Below are 21410 nucleotides of genomic sequence, written 5' to 3'. Positions count from 1 at the left end.
GCCCCCTTAAAGCTTTGAAGAATCGGATACTTTAGCATTTGTATGGTACTTGTATTTTTAATAGTTTATAGTTTATTTTTCCTAAGAAAAGATGAAATACTGTTAAATAAAATGTAGTTATGGTAAAGTCTGAGCTCTAATGACAGATCACTGGATTCAGATAGCAGTTCTGTGCTTCATTGTATGACGGCTAGTCAGTTAACCTCTCTGATTCTCAATAATCTCATCTGTTAACTAGAAACAGTGCCAGTCTTACAGGGTTTTACTGAAAATGAAAAGAGATAATGAAGGAAGCATTAGCACAGTACCCCACACAAAAAAATAAGTTGTTATTAATAAAAACTTATTTATATAATTTCTATTTATCTAAATACAGACTTATGCATATTAGACATCCTTTCATTGTAGTATTGCCTCATCGCCCTCATAAGCAGAAAGGAAAAATTCTTATATATGCTCATATTTTACCAATCAAAACTATGAATAAATGCTCTTTCAGACATCAGCTAAAACAGATCTTCAATTTAGTAGCCAGTAGTGTTGCTTAACATATCAAAAATAAAGTAGTTGTATAAGGCATGTATGAGTGTTGAGTTGAAGATAATTTTTAATGTTTGTTGAGAGTGTGTTACAGTGTCTCCCTTTATTTGCTTTTATATTTTAGGAAGGAAAGCAGGATTTGATGAAGGAAGTAATGTGAAGCAATGTGCTTTTGTTAATCTTTGAATTATAACTAAACAGTGCTTTTACTAGCCTAATAAATCATTACTTTTCACATGCTGGAATAATTCATTAAGATAATCTCCTTTTCAGGACACTTCATTAGTGTCACGAACAATAGTCATTTCACATTTGGTTAGCTTTCACTTTGTGCAGAGCTGTTAGATGGAGCTGGAAAGTAAGTTGAAAGTATTAAGTTTTGTGTCGTGATACTTACAATCATTGTGTTATTTCTTAAGAGCTGTAAAGAAAAGAATTAATTTCCTATGAATTCTTTACACCCGAATTCATCAGATCTCAACCTCTAGGCATCTCATAATTTGGGGGTAAAATTAGACTTGGTAAAATTTAAAATGTATACATATTGTAATGTGTGGCTAGAAAAACTCCTTAACACTTGGCTATCCCTCCCAACTCCTTTTCAAACCTACAAAAAATATGAAAGAATACTTTGGTGATAATGTATGCTGCAAATGTTTGTTTTTTTGAACCCAAGAAAGCAGTAGTAAGGAGAAATAAGGAAGTCTTGTAATTGATGATTTCCTTTTTTTTCCAGAAGAAATTGTTGTAAAAGGCATTATAAAAATAGACATTTTCAAATTTTACTTACACCAACAATTTGTGCCTTTTTTTAAAGGGACTTTATTATTCCCATTTCAAGACCATTATTGAAGCACCTTCATTTTTGGAAGGACTGTGGATGATTATGCATGACAGGCTCACAGAATATCCCCTTGTAATTAATACAGTGAAACGCTTCCATCTTTATCCAGAGGTGAGTAATATTTGAGGCAACTATTTGCAGAGTGATTCTTTTTAATGAAATTAAAAACAGTAAACAAAATGATGTTACAAAAAGGAGGGGATCTTTAAGGTTTATTGATTGTATGTGTCCTCATAGTTGAACAGAGTATCAAAAGTGCCTCTCGTCAATTTAAAGACCCCAGAAACTAAGCTCACATGAACTCAAAGAATAGAATTTCAGTATGTAAGTGATGACTAGCATAGTACGCAAGCCAAATGGGAAGGCTCCAGGAAGGATTCTCAATGGGGATGGTCTTTTGGCTTTGGAGACCAAATGGATTGGGCATATATACTGATCACATGAAGGAACGGTGAAAGTGGTAAGTACATCAGTGACCTTGGAGTTACATTAATAATGCAAGTCATATAGCCAGAAGTTTATGAATATCTTCCAATGCTTAGTCTAAATGTAAATTTTATGTAGTCTGCAAATTCTAGAAACAAGAAGAAAAAACTGGTGAAATCAATTTGTGATCTCTCAAAACAAATGCTAATTTCATGTCATAGTAGCACTATTTTCTAGTTTATCAGAATGCAGATTAATTAAAAATTATTGCTTTGTAGTCCTTCATACTTTATAGTCTTTAAAAACATTATTTTGACTTCTTTAAAAATATTATTTTGAAATGTTTTAAATTACAGAAACAGTGAAAATATGCAAATATATGATCAAACACCTATAATAAATAAATGCTAACCTTTTGTTTTTTTCTATTCCCCATTTATGTTTATTGTTTCCAGTTTTTAAATTACAAGCAGTTCTAAAATGTGTATTTTTTTCTTTCTTTTTTTATTTTGTTATCATTAATCTACAATTACATGCAGAACATTATATTAACTAGGCTGCCCCCTTCACCAAGTCCCCCCCCAAACCCTATTACAGTCACTGTCCATCAGCATAGTAAGATGCTGTAGAATCACTACTTATCTTCTCTGTGTTGTACAGCCCTCCCCATGCCAATCATAATGCCCACATTATACATGCCAATCATAATGCCCCCTTCTTTTTTCCTGCCCTTATCCCTCCCTTCCCACCCATCCTCCCCAGTCCCTTTCCCTTTGGTAACTGTTAGTCCATTCTTGAGTTCTGTGATTCTGCTGCTATTTTGTTCCTTCAATTTTTCTTTGTTCTTATACTCCACATATGATTGAATTCATTTGGTGCTTGTCTTTCTCTGCCTAGCTAATTTCACTGAGCATAATACCCTCTAGCTCCATCCATGTTGTTGCAAATGGTAGGATTTGTTTTCTTCTTATGGCTGAATAATATTCCATTGTGTGTATGTACCACATCTTCTTTATCCATTCATCTACTGATGGACACATAGGTTGCCTCCATTTCTTGGCTATTGTAAATAGTGCTGTGATAAACATAGGGGTGCATCTGTCTTTTTCAAACTGGGCTGCTGCATTCTTAGGGTAAATTCCTAGAAGTGGAATTCCTGGGTCAAATGGTATTTCTATTTTGAGCTTTTTGAAGAACCTCCATACTGCTTTCCACAATTGAACTAATTTACATTCCCACCAGCAGTGTAGGAGGGTTCCCCTTTCTCCACAACCTCGCCAACATTGGTTGTTGTTTGTCTTTTGGATGGTGGCGATGCTTACTGGTGTGAGGTGATATGTCATTGTGGTTTTAATTTGCATTTATCTGATGACCAGTGTGGAGCATCTTTTCGTATGTCTGTTGGCCATCTGAATTTCTTCTTTGGAGAAGTATCTGTTCAGCTCCTCTGCCCATTTTTTGATTGGATTATTTGCTTTTTGTTTGTTGAGGTGTGTAAGCTCTTTATATATTTTGGATGTCTACCTTATATTGGATCTGTCATTTATGAATATATTCTCCCATGCTGTAGGATACCTTTTTGTTCTATTGATGGTATCCTTTGCTGTACAGAAGCTTTTCAGCTTGATATAGTCCCACTTGTTCATTTTTGCTTTTGTTTCCCTTGCCCGGAGAGATATGTTCATGAAGAAGTCACTCTTTTTATGTCCAAGAGATTTTTGCCTATGTTTTTTTCTAAGAGTTTTATGGTTTCATGACTTACATTCAGGTCTTTGATTCATTTGAATTTACTTTTGTGTATGGGGTAGACAGTGATCCAGTTTCATTCTCTTACATGTAGCTGTCCAGTTTAACCAGCACCATCTGTTGAAGAGACTGTCATTTCCCCATTGTATGTCCATGGCTCCTTTATCGTATATTAATTGACCATATATGTTTGGGTTAATGTTTGGAGTCTCTATTCTGTTGCCCTGGTCTGTGGCTCTGTTCTTGTGCCAATACCAAATTGTCTTGATTACTGTGGCTTTGTAGTAGAGCTTGAAGTTGGGGAGTGAGATCCCCCCCACTTTATTCTTCCTTCTCAGGATTGCTTTGGCTATTCGGGGTCTTTGGTGTTTCCATAAGCTGTTGGTAATTTGATAGGGATTGCGTCAAATCTGTATATTGCTTTGGGCAGGATGGTCATTTTTACGACATTAATTCTTCCTAGCCAAGAGCAGGGAATGAGTTTCCATTTGTTAGTGTCCTCTTTAATTTCTCTTAAGAGTGTCTTATAGATTTCAGGGTATAGGTCTTTCACTTCCTTGGTTAGGTTTATTCCTAGGTATTTTATTCTTTTTGATGCAATTGTGAATGGAATTATTTTCCTGATTTCTCTTTCTATTAGTTCATTGTTAGTGTATAGGAAAGCCACAGATTTCTGTGTGTTAATTTTATATCCTACAACTTTGCTGTATTCCAGTATCAGTTCTAGTAGTTTTGGAGTGGAGTCTTTAGGGTTTTTTATGTACAATATCATGTCATCTGCAAATAGTGACAGTTTAACTTCTTCTTTACCAATCTGGATTCCTTGTATTTCTTTGTTTTGTCTAATTGCCATGGCTAGGACCTCCAGTACTATGTTGAATAACAGTGGGGAGAGTGGGCATCCCTGTCTTGTTCCCAGTCTCAGAGGAAAAGCTTTCAGCTTCTCGCTGTTCAGTATGATGTTGGCTGTGGGTTTATCATATATGGCCTTTATTATGTTGAGGTACTTGCCCTCTATACCCTTTTGCTGAGAGTTTTTATCGTGAATGGATGTTGAATTTTATCAAATGCTTCTTCAGCATCTATGGAGATGATCATGTGGTTTTGTCCTTCTTTTTGTTTATGTGGTGGATGATGTTGATGGATTTTCAAATGTTGTACCATCCTTGCATCTCTGGAATGAATCCCACTTGGTCATGATGTATAGTCCTTTTGATGTATTTTTGAATTCTGTTTGCTAATTTTTGTTGAGCATCTTTGCATTTACGTTCATCAGGGATATTGGTCTGTAATTTTCTTTTTTGGTGGGGTCTTTGCCTTGTTTTGGTATTAGGGTGATGTTGGCTTTATAGAATAGAACGTATTCCCTCCTCTTCTATTTTTTGGAAAACTTTAAGGAGAATAGGTATTATGTCTTCTCTGTATGTCTGATAAAATTCTAAGGTAAATCCTTCTGGCCCAGGGGTTTTGTTCCTGGGTAATATTTTGATTACTGCTTCAATTTCTTTGTTGGTAATTGGTCTGTTTAGATTTTCTGTTTCTTTCTGGGTCTGTCTTGGAAGGTTGTATTTTTCTAGGAAGTTGTCCATTTCTTCTAGGTTTTCCAGATTATTAGCATATAGGTTTTCATAGTATTCTCTAACAATTCATTGTATTTCTGTGGGATCCGTTGTGATTTTTCCTTTCTTGTTTCTGATTCTGTTGATGTGTGTTGATTCTCATTTTCTCTTAATAAGTCTGGCTGGAGGCTTATCTATTTTGTTTATTTTCTCGAAGAACCAGCTCTTGGTTTCATTGATTTTTGCTATTGTTTTATTCTTCTCAATTTCATTTATTTCTTCTCTGATCTTTATTATGTCCCTCCTTCTACTGCCTTTAGGCCTTATTTGTTCTTCTTTTTCCAATTTCCATAATTGTTACGTTAGACTATTCTTTTGGGATTGTTCTTCCTTCTTTAAATATGCCTGGATTGCTATATACTTTCCTCTTAAGACTGCTTTCACTGCATCCCACAGAAGTTGGGGCTTTGTGTTGTTGTTGTCATTTGTTTCCATATATTGCTTGATCTCTATTTTGATTTGGTCATTGATCAATTGATTATTTAGGAGCATGTTGTTAAGCCTCCATGTGTTTGTGGGCCTTTTTCCTTTCCTTGTACAATTTACTTCTAGTTTTATACCTTTGTGGTCTGAAAAGTTGGTTGGTAGGATTTCAATCTTTTGGAATTTACTTAGGCTCTTTTTGTGGCCTAGTATGTGGTCTATTCTGGAGAATGTTCCATGTGCACTTGAGAAGAATGTGTATCCTGTTGCTTTTGGATGTAGAGTTCTATAGGTGTCTGTTAGGTCCATCTGTTCTAGTGTGTTGTTCAGTGCCTCTGTGTCCTTACTTATTTTCTGTCTGGTGGATCTATCCTTTGGAGTGAGTGGTGTGTTGAAGTCTCCCAAAATGAATGCATTGCATTCTATTTCCTCCTTTAGTTCTGTTAGTATTTGTTTCACATATGCTGGTGCTCCTGTATTGCGTGCATATATATTTATAATGGTTATATCCTCTTGTTGGACTGAGCCCTTTACATTATGTAATGTCCTTCTTTATCTCTTGTTACTTTCTTTGTTTTGAAGTCTATTTTGTCTGATACAAGTACTGCAACACCTGCTTTTTTCTCTCTGTTGTTTGCATGATATATCTTTTTCCATCCCTTGACTTTTAGTCTGTGCATGTCTTTGGGTTTGAGGTGAGTCTCTTGTAAGCAGCATATAGATTGGTCTTGCTTTTTTATCCATTCTATTACTCTGTGTCTTTTGATTGGTGCATTCAGTCTATTTACATTTAGGGTGATTATTGAAAGATATGTACTTATTGTCATTGCAGGCTTTAGATTTGTGGTTACCGAAGTTTCATGGTTAGCTTCTTTAGTATCTTACTGTCTAATTTAACTCGCTTATTGAACTATTAAGTACACTGTATGGTGATTCTTTATTTCTCGCCCTTCTTATTCCCCCTCCTCCATTCTTTATATGTTGGGTGTTTTATTCTGTGCTCTTTTGTCTTTTCTTTAACTGCTTTTGTGGGTAGTTGGTTTTATTTTTTGCCTTTAGTTAGTGTTTGGTTGGTCTGCTTTCTTTGCTGTGATTTTATTTTCTCTGGTGACGTCTGTTGGGTCTTAGGAGTACTCCCATCTAGAGCAGTCCCTCTGAAATACCCTGTAGAGGTGGTTTGTGGGAGGCAAATTCCCTCAAGTTTTGCTTGTCTGGGAATTGTTTAATCCCTCCTTCATATTTAAATGATAATTGTGCTGGATATAGTATTCTTGGTTCAAGGCCCTTCTGTTTCATTGCATTAAATATATCATGCCATTCTCTTCTGGCCTGAAGGTTTCTGTTGGGAAGTCTGATGAAAGCCTGATGGGTTTTCCTTTGTAGGTGACCTTTTTCCTCTATCTAGCTGCCTTTAAAACTCTGTCCTTGTCCTTGATCTTTGCCATTTTATTTATTGTGTGTCTTGGTGTTGTCCTCCTTGGGTCCCTTGTGTTGGGAGTTCTGTGTACTTCCGTGGTCTGAGCAATTATTTCCTCCTCCAGTTTGGGGAAGTTTTCAGCAATTATTTCTTCAAATACACTTTCTACCCCTTTTTATCTTCTTCTTCTGGTACCCCTCTAATGCAGATATTGTTCCTTTTGGATTGGTCACACAGTTCTCTTAGTATTGTTTCATTCCTGGAGATCCTTTTATCTCTCTCTGCATCAGCTTCTATGCATTCCTGTTCTCTGGTTTCTGTTCCATCAGTGGCCTCTTGCATCTCATCCATTATGCTTTTAAATCCTTCCAGAGATTGTTTTATTTCTGTAGTCTCCCTCCCTACTTTGTCCATTAGGTCTTGTATTTTTCTCTGCAGCTCCATCAGCATGATTGTGACCTTTATTTTGAATTCTTTTTCAGGTAGATTGGTTAGGCCTATCCCTCCAAGCTCTTTATCAGAGGTTGTCTCTGTGATTTTGGTCTGGATCAAATTCTTCTGCCTTTTCAGGGCGATAGAGGTAGTTGTGGGGAGCTGGCGTGTGTGTCGGCTGGGAGAACGTCCCTTCTTGTGGCCTTTCTCTCCTGGGAAAACAGCGACCCCTAGTGGCTCATGCTGGGCAGCTGCGTGCAGACTGGGTCTCTGATTCTTGCCCAGCCTCTGTGAAAGAAGCTCTGTCCTGTTGCTGTGGGTGTGGCCGGCCTTAGGCTGCTGCTCTGCTATGGTGGAGCCGTGCCAGAGGGGAAATGGGTGGGTGGAGGCTGTGTATCGCTGTGAGGGTCCTCAGAGCTGCACTGCCACCCAGGGGGTTAGGGTGCCCAGAATTACCCGGGATTCCCAGCTTGTGGGCTGAGTGTGCAGGGGCTCTTCCATCCAGCTGTGGGGTGTTTGTACCTTTAAGACTTTCAAAGGGCACTCACTTTTCTTTTGTCCCAGGGGTGCCGGCTGTGGGGACCCGCTCACAGATTTTACTGTTCCATTTCCCTAGTGTCCTGCACCCCATGCAGTGTGTGTCTGCGCTCCCAGTGCGGATGGCTTGGGCTGGGTGTTTACCAGTCCTGGGCTCCCTCTCCCTCCCCGCTCCACCTCCTCTCCTCCCGCTGGGAGCTGGGGTAAGGAGTGCGCCCCAGGCCGCGGCTTGTATCTGACCCCCTTTGCGAGGTGCTAGGTTCTCGCAGGTGTAGATGTAGTCTGGCTGTTGTCCTGTGTTTTCTGGTCTGTCTTTTAGGAATAGTTGTATTTGTTGTATTTTCGAAAATATACATGGTTTTGGGAGGAGATTTCCGCTGCTCTACTCATGCCGCCATCTTGGCTCCTCCTAATTTAAATTTAATGTTGCCAAAGAACATGTTTTTTAAAATTTCAGTTCTTTTAAACTTACTCAGGTTTGTTTTATGACCCCCTTTATGATCTATCTTGGTGAATACTCTATGTGAATCTGAAAAAAATGCATTCTGCTGTACGTGATAGAGCATTTTGGAGATATCAGGTCAAGTTAGTTGATAGAATTGTTTAAATATTTGTCGTGATTTACTAATATATCAATTAATGAAAGAAGAATCTTGAAATTTCTATTTATAATTGTATTTATATGTTTCTCTTTTTGTCTTTGCCAGTTTTTCTTCTTGTATTATGAAGCCTTGTTATTGATGTGTGCACATAGAGGATTGTATTTCTTCTTGATGGATTGGTCATTGTATTATTATGATCTGGTCCCTTTTGTCCCTGGTAATATTCCTTGTCTTAAAGTTATCTGGTTTTAATATAGCCACTCTGACTTTCTTATGACTATTGTTTGCATAGTAGATGTTTTCAATCCTTTTATTCCATCATTATCTTTTTATTAAAAGTATATTTCTTATAAATAGCATATAGTTGGTTATCGCTTTTTTATCTAGGCTGATAGCCTCTCCATTTTAATTGTAATGTTTGGACAATTTATGATTATTGATATAGTTAGGCTGAAATATTTTAGGGGTATTCATTCAAACTGTAGTGCAAATGATCGAAATCATCAGCCTTTCGTTGTCAGTCAATGAGTAGAGGATTGTAGCATTGTAGCTCTCCTGGAGAACTTGAAATCACAAGTTGATCCCACCAGCAGATAAGGCTGGACCTGCCTGTCTTCTTTGATTCTACATAACCAGTTATGGTCTACTTGAGCATGGGACAGGGGTAGGAATCTAGTCACCCATCTATCTGATAAATTTTGTATCTGTTATTTAATCTTAATGACCATCTTGAAAACTAGGTATTACGTCCCACTGGTTTGATTGCAAAGAAAGAATGACTCCATAGTACCCTCTTGAGGCCCAAATGTATGAATGCTATTTATTTTCTACCTTGAAGCTTCACTATCGTAGTAAAGGCTGGGAATGTGCTCTGGGTCAGTGAGCATATAGGATCAGAGCTGTCATACTCATTGGGTAGGTTGTACCCTGCATAAGAGCCACAGACCAAAGAGCAAATAGGAACAGAAAGCCAGGCAGTTTCATTGACAAGCCCTATGCCCTGACTTGGGAGATATGTTGGTACAGAGGAAGCGATGTGTTTTTGTTATTCATCCAGATAATAAAGGAAACTGGTTTGTAATTTGTTCACACAAAGGGATTACCTTTTAAACTTTATGTAAAAGAATTTGTATAAGGGAATTCTATGTACGTGATGTGCCCCATTTATGTTAATCTTCTTCATAGTTTCTCAAGAAACCAATATTGATAATAAAGTGAACTTGGGAAGAATTGAGTAAGGAAGTGATGAATGCATCCTTAATCAACTGGGGGGAAAATTATACATGAAGAGCTGTGAAACTGAGCACTCTTTATGCCTTAGAATTACAGAAGGCTCCATGACTCTTACATCTATAATTCCTTGACGAATCTAGCTCATGTAACAGTAATAAGAGCATTTGAGCACTTACTTTGTTTCCAATTCTGTACTTTGCATGTGTTACCTAAATTATCACAGCAGCCTATGAGATAAATACTAATACCTTTCCCACTTTAGAAATAACAAATATGAGGCATAGGAAAATTGAGTAACTTAGAAATCTAAAAAGTGGCAGAGCCATGATTCAGACCCAGTAGTTTGACCCCTGGATCCCTGCTACTAGTAAGTGCCTTTATCAACCACTACGCTGTTGTCTCTCTCATAGTATGCTTTAGGCCTCTGACAAATTCAAATTCAAAACTTTCCCTCTTCAAAACTCATCATTAAGGAAATGAAAAGAGAAGCAATACACCAGGAGAAAATACTTGCAAGTCATTTATCTGATAAAAGACTTGAATCCAGAATAGATAAGGAACTCTGAAAGTTCAACAATAAGAAACAATTCAGTTTTCCAAAATTAGTGACAGATAATAAACCACAGATCCACGAATGTCAGAGAACACCAAGCAGGGTAAGTATCAGACAAACACACACACATGAATGAATAAATGAAAAATACATATACCTAGAGATTAATATAAACAGACAAAGGAGAATATGAGACAGAGACTGTGTGAGTCTTGCAAAGCCTAAAGTGTTTACTGGCTGCCTCTTTATAGTAAAAGCTTGCTGACCTCTGATCACAATGCAGAATTAATTAGGGGCATAAAGTGGGTCTCCTGGGTAGCACTGAGGGCTTCGTCTGAAGTCACTGGTCTTGAAACTGGAACAAGACCAGCCAGTAGTATTTCTCCAGATATGATCAGTTTCCCAAGTATGAACCCTGAGAAGGTGGAGTGCTGGATTTAATCACATTGGGTCAGCTTTCCCTTGGATGTAGAAAGCCAGAAAGACCATTGCCGGCAGCCTACGAGCAACAACAGCAGAAGCAGGACAGTCTGCAAAGTCACAACTTTTCCTGAAGCCATCAGAGAGCTGAGGTTTCAGGACAGTCAGCTAACCCAAAATCAAGGCAAAGAAGGGATCTGCAAGGAGAACAGGAACATGAGTATTTGCTTACATTAGTCAGATGCCACTTGACACTAGATAAAGAATTCAGCTCAAATTGTTCACCAGGTGGTAAATGCCTAGTGTGGCTCAGCAAGAAAATGCATAACCTCTAGGACTGCAGATATAAGGAAATTTGTCTTCACTTGCAGGCTTTTTCCTTGTATTTCCTTGGCGCTGATTATCAAGATTATCAAGAGTCCTGAGAAGTGTCCCTCATGGCAAAGCCTGGGAGAATAGCAGCAGCCTCTTAGGGAAAGGCATGACTTTCCACCTACATCCTTCTCCCTTGTCCTCCTTACATGAAGAACTTCTTTACAGAGTCCTTCAAGTATTCTCTGTCTGAAAAAATATTTCTCCTTCACTTTTTTTTTTTTGTTCATGGCAACTTTATTCATAATAGCCAAAAATTAAAAACAAACCAGATGGCCTTCCACAAGTGAATGACTAACCAAACTATGATACATCCATACCATGGAACACCACTCAGCAATAAAAAGGAACAAACTAATTACATTTGCAATGACTTGGATGAATCTCCAGGAAATTATATTGTGTGAAAAAAGTCACTCCATCCAAAATTATATATTGCATGATTCCATTATATAAAATTATTGAAATGACAAAATATTGGAAATGGAGAAAACAATTAGAGGTTGCCAGAGGCTGGGGGGGGGGGGGGAAGAGAGAGGTGAATGTGGTTACAGAAAGGCAAAAGAGTTCTGTGTGCTGATGGGACTATTCTGTGTCTTGACTGTGTCAGTGTTAGTATCCTGGTTGTGATATTATACCATACTTTTATGAAGGGTTATCATTGGGGAGAATTGGATAAAGGGAACTCTGTATTACTTCTTACAACTGTATGTGAATCTAAAATGATCTCAAAATAAAAAGTTTAATTGAACAATGCTGCATATGAATGTTTATAGTAGATTTATTCATAATCATCAGAAACTGGAAACAACCCAAATGTCCATCAACTGTCAAATAAATAAATAAATGGTGGTACACTTAACAATGTACTACTACTCAGAAATGAAAAAGAATAAACTATTCACAGGCAACCACATGAATGAATCTCAAAAGCATTATGCTCAGTGAAGGAAACCAGATTTAAGACTACATGTTGTATGATTCAGTTTATGTGAAATCATAGAAAGGTAAAAAACCATAGTAATAAAAATCAGATGTATGGTTGCCAGAGGCCACAGGGTGAGGGTGTAGAACAAGTGTAATTCAATACCATAATTGTGGTGGTGGATATATGACAGTATGCTTTGGTTAAAACTCATCTAATTATGCACTTAATTTGGTGAATTATATTGCATTTAAATTATACCTCAATAACATTGACTATGGGGCTAAAAATCTAGACTAATTTGTAATTTGCTTTTTTCACTTAATTACACATTATGGACTTCTAGCTTTTCCTCCTTCACTTTTAAAGGATGATTTCACAATGCAGAATTCTTAAGTTGGCTTTTCTCTCTCAACACTTTAAATATTTCACCCCACTTCTTGCTTGAACATTCCTGAGAAGTCAGATGTAATTCTTATCTTTACTCTTTTATTAATAAGTTGTTATTTTTCCCTCCAGCTTCCTTCAGGATTTGTCTTTATCTTGATTTTTTTGTGGTTTGAATAAAGAAACATCTAGGTGTGGTTTTTGGCATTCATCATGCTTGGTGTTCTCTGAGCTTCCTGGATCTGTAGTAGTTTGGTGTCTGACATGAATTTGAGGAAATTCTGAGTCATTGTTTCAGGTATCTCTTCTGCTCCATTCTCTCTTCTCCTTCTGGTATTCCCGGTATGTATATGATACAACTTTTGTTGTTATCCTACAATTCTTGGATATTGTGTTTTGTTTTGTTTTGTTTGTCCTTTTTATTTTTGCATCTTAGTTTTTTTGATGGTTTCTATTGAGATATAATCAAGCACAGGGATTTTTTTCCTCAGCTATGTCCACCCAGTCTACTAATAAGCCCATCAAAGGCATTCATGATTTCTGTCACAGTTTTTGATCTCAAGCAATTCTTTTTGGTTCTTTCTTTGAATTTCTCTCTGCTTACCTTGCCTGTCTGTTCTTGCATGCTATTTACTTCATCCTTCAGAGCCTTTAGCATATTAATCATAGTTGTTCTAAATTCCTGATCTGACAATTTCAACCATATCTAATCTGGTTCTGATGATTACTCTGTTTCTTCAGACTGTGTTTTTGGATTTTAGCATGCCTTGCAATTTTTTCTTAATAGCACAACATATATTGGGTAAAAAAACTGCTGTAAATAGGCCTTCAGTAGCGTGGTGGTAAGGTATCTGGGTAGGGGAAGCATTCCATAATCCTGTGAGTGGTTCGCAGTCTTTTATTAACCTGTGGCTCTGGACTATGAACTTCACAAGTGCTTCTCAGTCTTTTTCTTACCACTTAGGTGTAACAGGATGGGTAGAGGGGGCTGGAGTTGTTAATTCCTTTCCCTCACATGAAGGGCTAGAGGGGACTAGAGTTGGCTATTTCCCTGCATCTCTGTAGGTAAGGCTCTCAAAAAACCCTAGCAGGTTTAAGCTCTAGTAGAATGCTTCTCCCGAGAGTAGGCCTTGTAAAGAACAGAGTGCTCTGGTGTATTTCAAAATAGTTGCTTTTCCACTCCCCCTACCAAAAGCAGGAGAATGTTTTTCTTTGATATCCTCTGTAAGAATCTGGTGCATTCCTATCCTAGAGATAAAACTCATAAACCCCTGCCCCATGCCTGGGTCTCCCTGAAGTTTTTGACTCTGAGACTTGCCTGTGTTGCACTTCCTGTAATTGAATTAGAAAAGTTTAGGTTTTTCTACTCTCCACAGCTAGTTCCCATGGAGAGTTTTTTTTCATGGGTTTACACCCCAGTTAGTTGTGATTCTCTGTTTGCCTGTCAATCTCTCCAATTTGGGGAGCAGCAGTTTTCCCTGTGACCTTACTTCTGTTATGGATCTAAGAAGAGTTGTTGATTTTTCAGTTTGTTCAGCTTTTTACTTATCAGGTTGGAGTGATAACTTATGAGCTTCTTATATGCTGTACTTGGAAACCTGGTGTTTCATTTTTATTTAATTTATGTGTATTTTTAATTGAGACATCCTATTTGATCCACGTTTTTATTTTTAAGTGAGTTTTTTAGTTTCCAATTTTTTGGAGTTTTTTATCTTTCTATGGTTAGTTTGTAGCTTAAATTCATTGTGCTTAGAGAACACACTTTGTATCATTTTAATTCTTTTAAATTTCTTGAGGATTGTTTTTATGGTCCAGAATATGGCCCATCTTGAAACATATTCTGTGGGCATTTGAGAAGAATGTGTATTATGCTGTTATTGGGTGAAGTATTTTATAAATGTTGAGTAGATCCTGTTGCATAATGGTAGTGGTGATATTTTCTTAATGTTCGCTGATTTTCTTTTTAGTTCATGAATTAATTGTTAAGAGAGAGAAGCTGAAGTCTCTAACTATAACTGTGGATTTGATCACTTCTCCTTTTAGGTCTATCATGTTTTCTTCACATATTTCATAGCTGTGTGTTTAGTACATTTGCATCTAGGATTGCTATGTTTTCCTGTTGAATATTTATATTACTTAATAACTCTCCCCCCTTCACTTGTGGTTTTATTTGCTCTGAAGCCTGTTTTCTAATATTAACAAAATTACTTTTCTCTTTTTGATTGTTTACATGATACATCTTTTCTATTATACTTTCAGTTCTTCTTTATCGTTATATTTGAAGTGAGTTTTTTGCAGACAGTTGAGTCATGTTTTTTACTCCAATCTGTCAATCTCTATTGTCTAATTGGTGCATTTACCACTTATATTTAATGTAATTATTAATATATTGGGGCTTAAGTCTTATTTTTTGTTTTCAGCTTATTCTTGGTTTTTCTTTATTTTCTTTGTCCTATCTTCCTGTGGATTAGTTGAACATTTTTATAGAACTCTATTTTGATTTATCAGTCATCTTGGAATATACTCTTTATGTAGCTTTTTTAGTGATTGTTGTACATATTACATTATAGATATAACTTATTACACTCTACTGCTATTATCATTTTACTAGTGCAAATGAGATATGGAAACTTTACCTTTTTCTATATCCTTCTACCCATCCCCTTATAGCATAACCATCTTAAATATTTACTCTAAATCCATTTAAAAACCATGTCAGGCTGTGCTATGATGTTTATTTCAGCCATCAAACTTGTTTTTAAAAAACTCAAGGAAAGTATATTTTATACATTTAAAAAAATGTCTTCCTTCCTGATGTTCCAAGATGCCTTCTTTCATCATTTCATTTCTGATGAGAGAATTTTTTTTAGTCATTCTTTTAGAGTAGGTCTGCTAGCAATATGTTCTCTGAGTTTGTCTTCATCCTTCATATTGAATTCCCTTTACTTCCTGAAGGCTGTTTTTGCTCAATATAGGATTCTTTGGTTGACACATTTTTCTTTCAGCATTTGACCCATGTGCTACTTTTCTGATGTGAATTCATTATTTCTGATGAGAAATCTACTGTTAGTTGAATTTTTTTTTCTTTTCGGTGTTTTTTTTTTTCCTTTGTTGCTTTTAATATTTTTCTTTTTTAGTTTTCATAAGTATTCGAAAGTATGATGTTAAAAGATTTCAAATGTGTGATGTATCTCTGTATGGATTTCTTTTGCCATGCTCAGCTTAGCTTTCCCGTTTCTCCTCTCCTTTCAGGACTCTGATGACACAAATGCTAAATCTTTTGTTTCAGTCGCAGAGGTCCCTAGGGAACTCATTTATTTCAGTTTGTCTCCTCTCTGTTGCTCAGATTGAGTAATTTTTATTGTTCCATCTGTCAGTTCACTTATTGTTTTCCTCTATCCCTTTCATTCTGCTATTAAGCTCATCCATTGAGTTCTTATTTTGCTTATTGTTTTTTTAGTTCTGAAATTTTTATTTCTTTCTTCCATATATCTTGTATTTCTTTCCTAAGATTTTGTGTGTTTTTTTCATTTGTTTTAAGCATATTCATAATTGTTCATTGGAGCAATAATTCTAATTATTGTTGGTATCTGTTGTTTTTTTTTAATTGAGTTTGAGATCTTTATGGTTCTTTATATGATGAATGATTTCCAGTTGAAATCTGGACATTGAAACATCATTTTATGCAGCTGAATCTTATTTAAATATTTGTTTTAGCTGGCTTCCTCTGGCACCACTCCAGCAAAGGAATGAGAGGGTGTCTGCCATCTTGTCACTGTCAGATGTGTGTAGAAGTCCAGGTTTCCTTTTTGGCCTCAGTTGACCCCAAGGTAATGGTGCTTCTCATTACTGCTGGATAGAATGAGAGTTCACACTTACCACGTAGTCTCTGCTGACACCACAGTGGGGATGGCCTAGTTACCAGTGGATGTTGATGAAAGTCCTGTCTCTTTTCTAGACCTCTTCCGGTATTATCACACTAGGAAAGGAAGAGATGACTCACTGCTGGTTTGGGTTGAAGTCTAGGCTCCCCTGTGGTCTCTACTGACACCTTGTGGGTAGAGGGCTCCCTACTTGGCCTTTTCTTACACCATCCCAGTGGGTGGGTTGAGGTGACTCATTAAAGCCTAGAGAAGGTTGAAGTCTAAGTTCCCCATCTGTCCCTTGTTGGTGGGGGTGGAAACACAGTACTTTTTTCTGTGGTGTTTGGTTCATGCAGAGGCATTATTGTGTATAAGTTCTCTGTATTATTAGGTTGCCCCTGGTCCTTTGGTTAGAGAAAGCAGGCTTTTGTTGGTCCTTTTTGTGTCTGCACCTGTTAGTGTTTCTGGTTGCCAGGGTCTTTAGCCCAAATTTGAGAAAATTATCAAAAGGAAAGTCCAGGAACTCATCACCATGTCATTCCTTGGGTATAAGAGCTCTAGCTAGTTTGCCTTCTTCTACCATTCAGGGACTTGTGTTTTATTTATATAATTCCCAGGAGGTTTAGTTGCACTTGGAGAAATGGGAAAAGTACATCTACTCCAACTTCACAGAAGCAGAAATTTGCTTTACTTAAATATTTACATATTGCTTTTTCACTTTCATTCAGTTCAAAGTATTTTTTGATTTCCCATGTGATTTCTTCTTTGACTCTTTGGTTATTTAATATTATGTTATTTGATTTCTAAGGACTTGAGGGTTTTTGAGATTTGTTTTTTTGATTTCTATAAGTACTTCTCAGTGTAATTTATAAGTAACGGTTGTATAATAGAGACCTGCTTAAGATCTAAGAAGAAGCAGTTTTCTGTATCAAAATTCTTTATATTCCAGCTTACTCTTTAGAGGCACTCTTCTGTTCTCATTTTCTCTGAAGGTTATCTCTGTAACTCAAATGTAAATGCAAAAACCAAGACGAAAAAGATCCTATTTCTTAAATCTTCAGGTTTAATGTTGACTTACTCATGTATGTAAGATGAGGATTTAGCTTAATACACTAGTCGCATGTGTTACAATGTTTTATAATTATTATAAATACTTTTTTTGTTATTTTAGAATTTTATGTAGACTTCCTTGTTTCATTTCTAATAGTATGGTCTCAGACATTAGCTAATTTTTTTCTTTTTACTTATTCAAAAATATTTATTGAATAATTAGCACAGTTTTTAGTTTCCTTGATGTTATGAAAAAGTAATCATTATAATGTAATTCAATTGTTTTTAAAACTTGATTGCATTATAGAGCACAAGGCAACAAGGAAACAGCCTATTTTCACATTGCATAGATGTAACAAGGAGAAGATCTAGATTTGCTTGTAACCTGATGTAGCACTTCATCGTTGACATGAATGTCCATACTTTTTTCTCTTCAAGATTAATTTCTCATCTAAAGCTAAAACTTTAACTTTGGAACAATATGTTTTAAAGGCAAAAGCATTTAATGTTTACTGTCTGCCAGCATTTTTATATGTATATAAGCTCTAAACTCCTAGCACTCTTGAAAGGTGGTTGTTATTAACCTCATTTTAGAGATGAGGTGGCTGAGGTTGAAGGATTACTTCATGTTATGGAAAACAGAACCTGCAGAGTCATAATTTGAGTTCAGTTCTGACTTCAAAGCCATGCTTTCCTACTGTATCAAGCTACATCCCAGAAAGGAGTCTAAGTCTAGATTGAGCACATATGTTTAAGGTGGTAATTTTATTACTTGTATGATAAATACACAAGAATATAAATTATGTTTTTTAAAAGAATGTTAGGTTTGTAAAATTAAGTGATAAAATAGTAAATTTATACTCTTTGGATATGAAAAGATGCTTATGATGTTTAGCGATATATATTACAATACATCTCATAATACATAATATTATATAATAATGAGTAACTCTAACTACATGTCTTCATATGCCTAGGGAAGGATGATCACCAATATTTTAAAAGTAGTTAGCTCTAAGTGATTTTTAGTTTTACTTCAAATTCTTTTTTTTTATTTAAATTTTTTTCCTAATGATCTTGCATTATTTTTCTGCAATCTATAAAATTATTTTTTTTAAATCTCCCAGGCATAAGCATTTTGTTTATAATTTTATTTGTTCTTTTTTTCCCCTTTAAATTTTATAAAGTGGATTGCAGATTGGGAAGAATTGGTTAATTAAATCTGCTTCGTCAAAGTTTTAATGGGCATGAGAGCTATTATTCCACATAAAGCTGGTTTTGCATTTTTTAGGCTATGAGGAAAATAAATTCAAGGACCTAAGTAAAATGTTATGAAATATTTCTAGAAGTCTGTATTTGCTATTAATCACCATACTTAAATTATATACTATTATACTTGATTTTACAGCTACTTTTATTTATATTGCAGAGTTGATTACAAGAGTACAGAGATGTTGAGCACAACATAAATTTTTGTAGATGTGCATTACTCAGTAATACACAACTTTATAGTATTTGTGTATGCTTATAAGTGTAAAATGACTATTCCCCATGTAAAATTATTTAAATAAATTTGTCAAAGTTTGTAATATTAATGGCAATCATCATAAGTGGTGTTTTGGAACAATTATTGCTATTATGATAATGTATCTTCCTCCATTCTCTCTCTCTGTTTTTTTCTTTTGTAGGTGATTATAGCCTTCTGGTATCGTGCATTTGTGGGAATAATGGATTTACTTGGTCTAGAAACTAAAACGTGCTGGAATGTCACCAGAGTAGAACCTCTAAATGAAATTCAAAGCTGTGAAGGCAAGTTTCTTCCTAAATGCTGCTGTGCTGTCATTTATGTTTACATAAACATTTTAAGAACTATTGTAAACTACTGTGATTACTTTTTCTTTAAAACACTCTGGAACTGATTCATCTAAAAGAGTATTGACCTTCTAAAATTATTTTCTGAGGGGGCTATGTTTACTAATATGTGTATTAATTTGGAATTTGAGTATTAATATACCTCAATGTAAGGCAATTCTGAACAGAAGTCATTTTTCCACTTCAGAATAAGAATATAAAAAAAGAAGGCTTGGGGTACCTTGAGTTATAGATTACACAAAGATCTACCTGTAATAGTTAACATAAAATTTAGTTATATATACATATTTAAAAATCAGATATATAATAATAGATTGATTTAGATAGAGGCTTTTTTGTACTCTCCCAGTCCATGAATAGTTCCAATCGTACTCTTCATATAGATCTTCTACATTGGTACCTGTCAAAGACCCCCTTTTGGAATCATCTAACAGTTTCCCAGGATCTGTGACTATCTCTTCTGTTTAAGATGTTTGCAATTTAGCAGTTTATAATCTGAAGATAATTCTGTCCCTTAGAACTCTTGTTTGAAGTCATATATATATACTTGCATAACATTCACACAGTTGTTTTTTTATTTCTTCATATTCTCCACATGACTACTTACTATATTTTAAAATATGTTTTTATAGACTTTTTTATAATAACATGAACTCTCAGAATATATACCAGATCTGTATTCCTGTATTTCCCTATCTTCCATGATTGCCTCAGGTGCTCTTTTATAACATCGAAATAGCATTGATAGAGGTTATTTGAGGGGCAGTTAGACTGTTTTTTGTTTTTTTTTTTTTTGTACAAAGCAAAGGAATTGAGAAAATGTCTCATAAAATGAGAGACTGTAATGACAGTTGGCTTAGAAGGCATAACCTATTCTGAGGGATGAAAAAAAATCACCTATATATGTCCTATATATGTACATATATGGCATTTCTTAAGTTGCCGCTAAGTGATAGGTCAGTGTTGGCGCATGGGACCCCAGAATGAACCAGGTGGGCATAGTGGGCCTTACCCTCGTAGAATTTACATATTAAAGGAATGTTAGCGGTTACAACTGTGATGGATATTACAAACAAGGAAATCAGGTTGCTGAGATTGGGAGTAAGGAAAAATTGTTTCAAGAATAGGGACCACAATATTCAAAGTCCTGAGGCAGTAGAGAAAGAAGGGCAGACCTGGAGCAGAAAGAGAGAGAAGATTAAAAATGTTGTGAAGTGATGTTGGGAATGTAAGTAAGCATCAGATAATGAAGGGCCACTTACTGGCTAAGGACTTTGTGCTTTATTTATTGAAGCATTTTAACAGATTTGTATTTTAAAAACATTATTTTTGCAGTTATATGGAAAAGATAGTAAAGGAAAAAGTGAGTTCAGTGAGACTACGGTGCTCTCAGCAAGTGATTGCAGGAAAGATAACTGGGTAATGCATGGATTTGGGAGATGTTTCGGTAGCAGAATTGACAAGATTTGGTAGTTGTTTTATGGGATCGGGGAAAGAAAGTGAAGTCCTATAACACTGTTTGATTTCTGGCTTAAGTGACAGTCACTTTGAATGGTAAAAGACATTTTTAAAGTAGCAGACTTGAATAGCTACATTAGTTTGATGAACCTGAGAGACCTCAAAGTGGAGATGTCAAGCAGCTACCTACATGTATACATACAAGAATAAGAAGAAAATTATGGTCTCAGTGTTGACTTGGAGTCATCTGTACATAAATGGTAATTGGAGCCATGGAAGTAGAAGCATTTCCTCAAGCAGTAAATGCAGACTGGGAAAAGAGGGCATGTAACAGAGCCTAAGGTGGTCCATCATTAAAGTGGGGAGGGTAAAAAGGAAGAGAACTTATTAGGACAGGCTGAAAACGAATGGTCAGAGAAGAAGAAAGAATCAGAAAGGCCATCCTTCAGATCTTGTCTCCACAAGTTACAGATAAATAACTTGGCAACTTAAGCTTTCTGTGTTCTGTGTTCATAAAAAAAAAGTATTTTCATGCCAACTGACCTCACAGATTTGATCTAAGAATTATGTGAATGATTGTAAACGACCTAGTAGACTCATGTTAATATATTACACATATGCACACATAGGCACACATGGTCTTATAAATGGGTGTCAAGGTTCTGGCTATACATAATAATGGGTGAAATAA

The 21410-nt window shown here is 35.9% G+C and overlaps 1 protein-coding gene across 1 annotated transcript in view; it reads left to right on the top strand.

Moving 5' to 3' along the window:
* The window catches only part of DPY19L2 (dpy-19 like 2), a 104539-nt gene that overhangs the window by 12998 nt on the left and 70131 nt on the right, over positions 1 to 21410 (top strand). Inside the window, 2 exon segments of the mRNA XM_036897494.2 lie at positions 1358 to 1495; positions 19078 to 19198. Of these exon segments, the coding sequence (XP_036753389.2) occupies positions 1358 to 1495; positions 19078 to 19198 (259 nt within the window).

The sequence above is a fragment of the Manis pentadactyla genome, chromosome 7 (genome assembly GCF_030020395.1).
Source record: "Manis pentadactyla isolate mManPen7 chromosome 7, mManPen7.hap1, whole genome shotgun sequence".
NCBI classification, from domain to species: domain Eukaryota; kingdom Metazoa; phylum Chordata; class Mammalia; order Pholidota; family Manidae; genus Manis; species Manis pentadactyla.
Note: the sequence above shows the minus strand (reverse complement) of the source record. Positions and strands in the feature narration are given on the sequence as shown.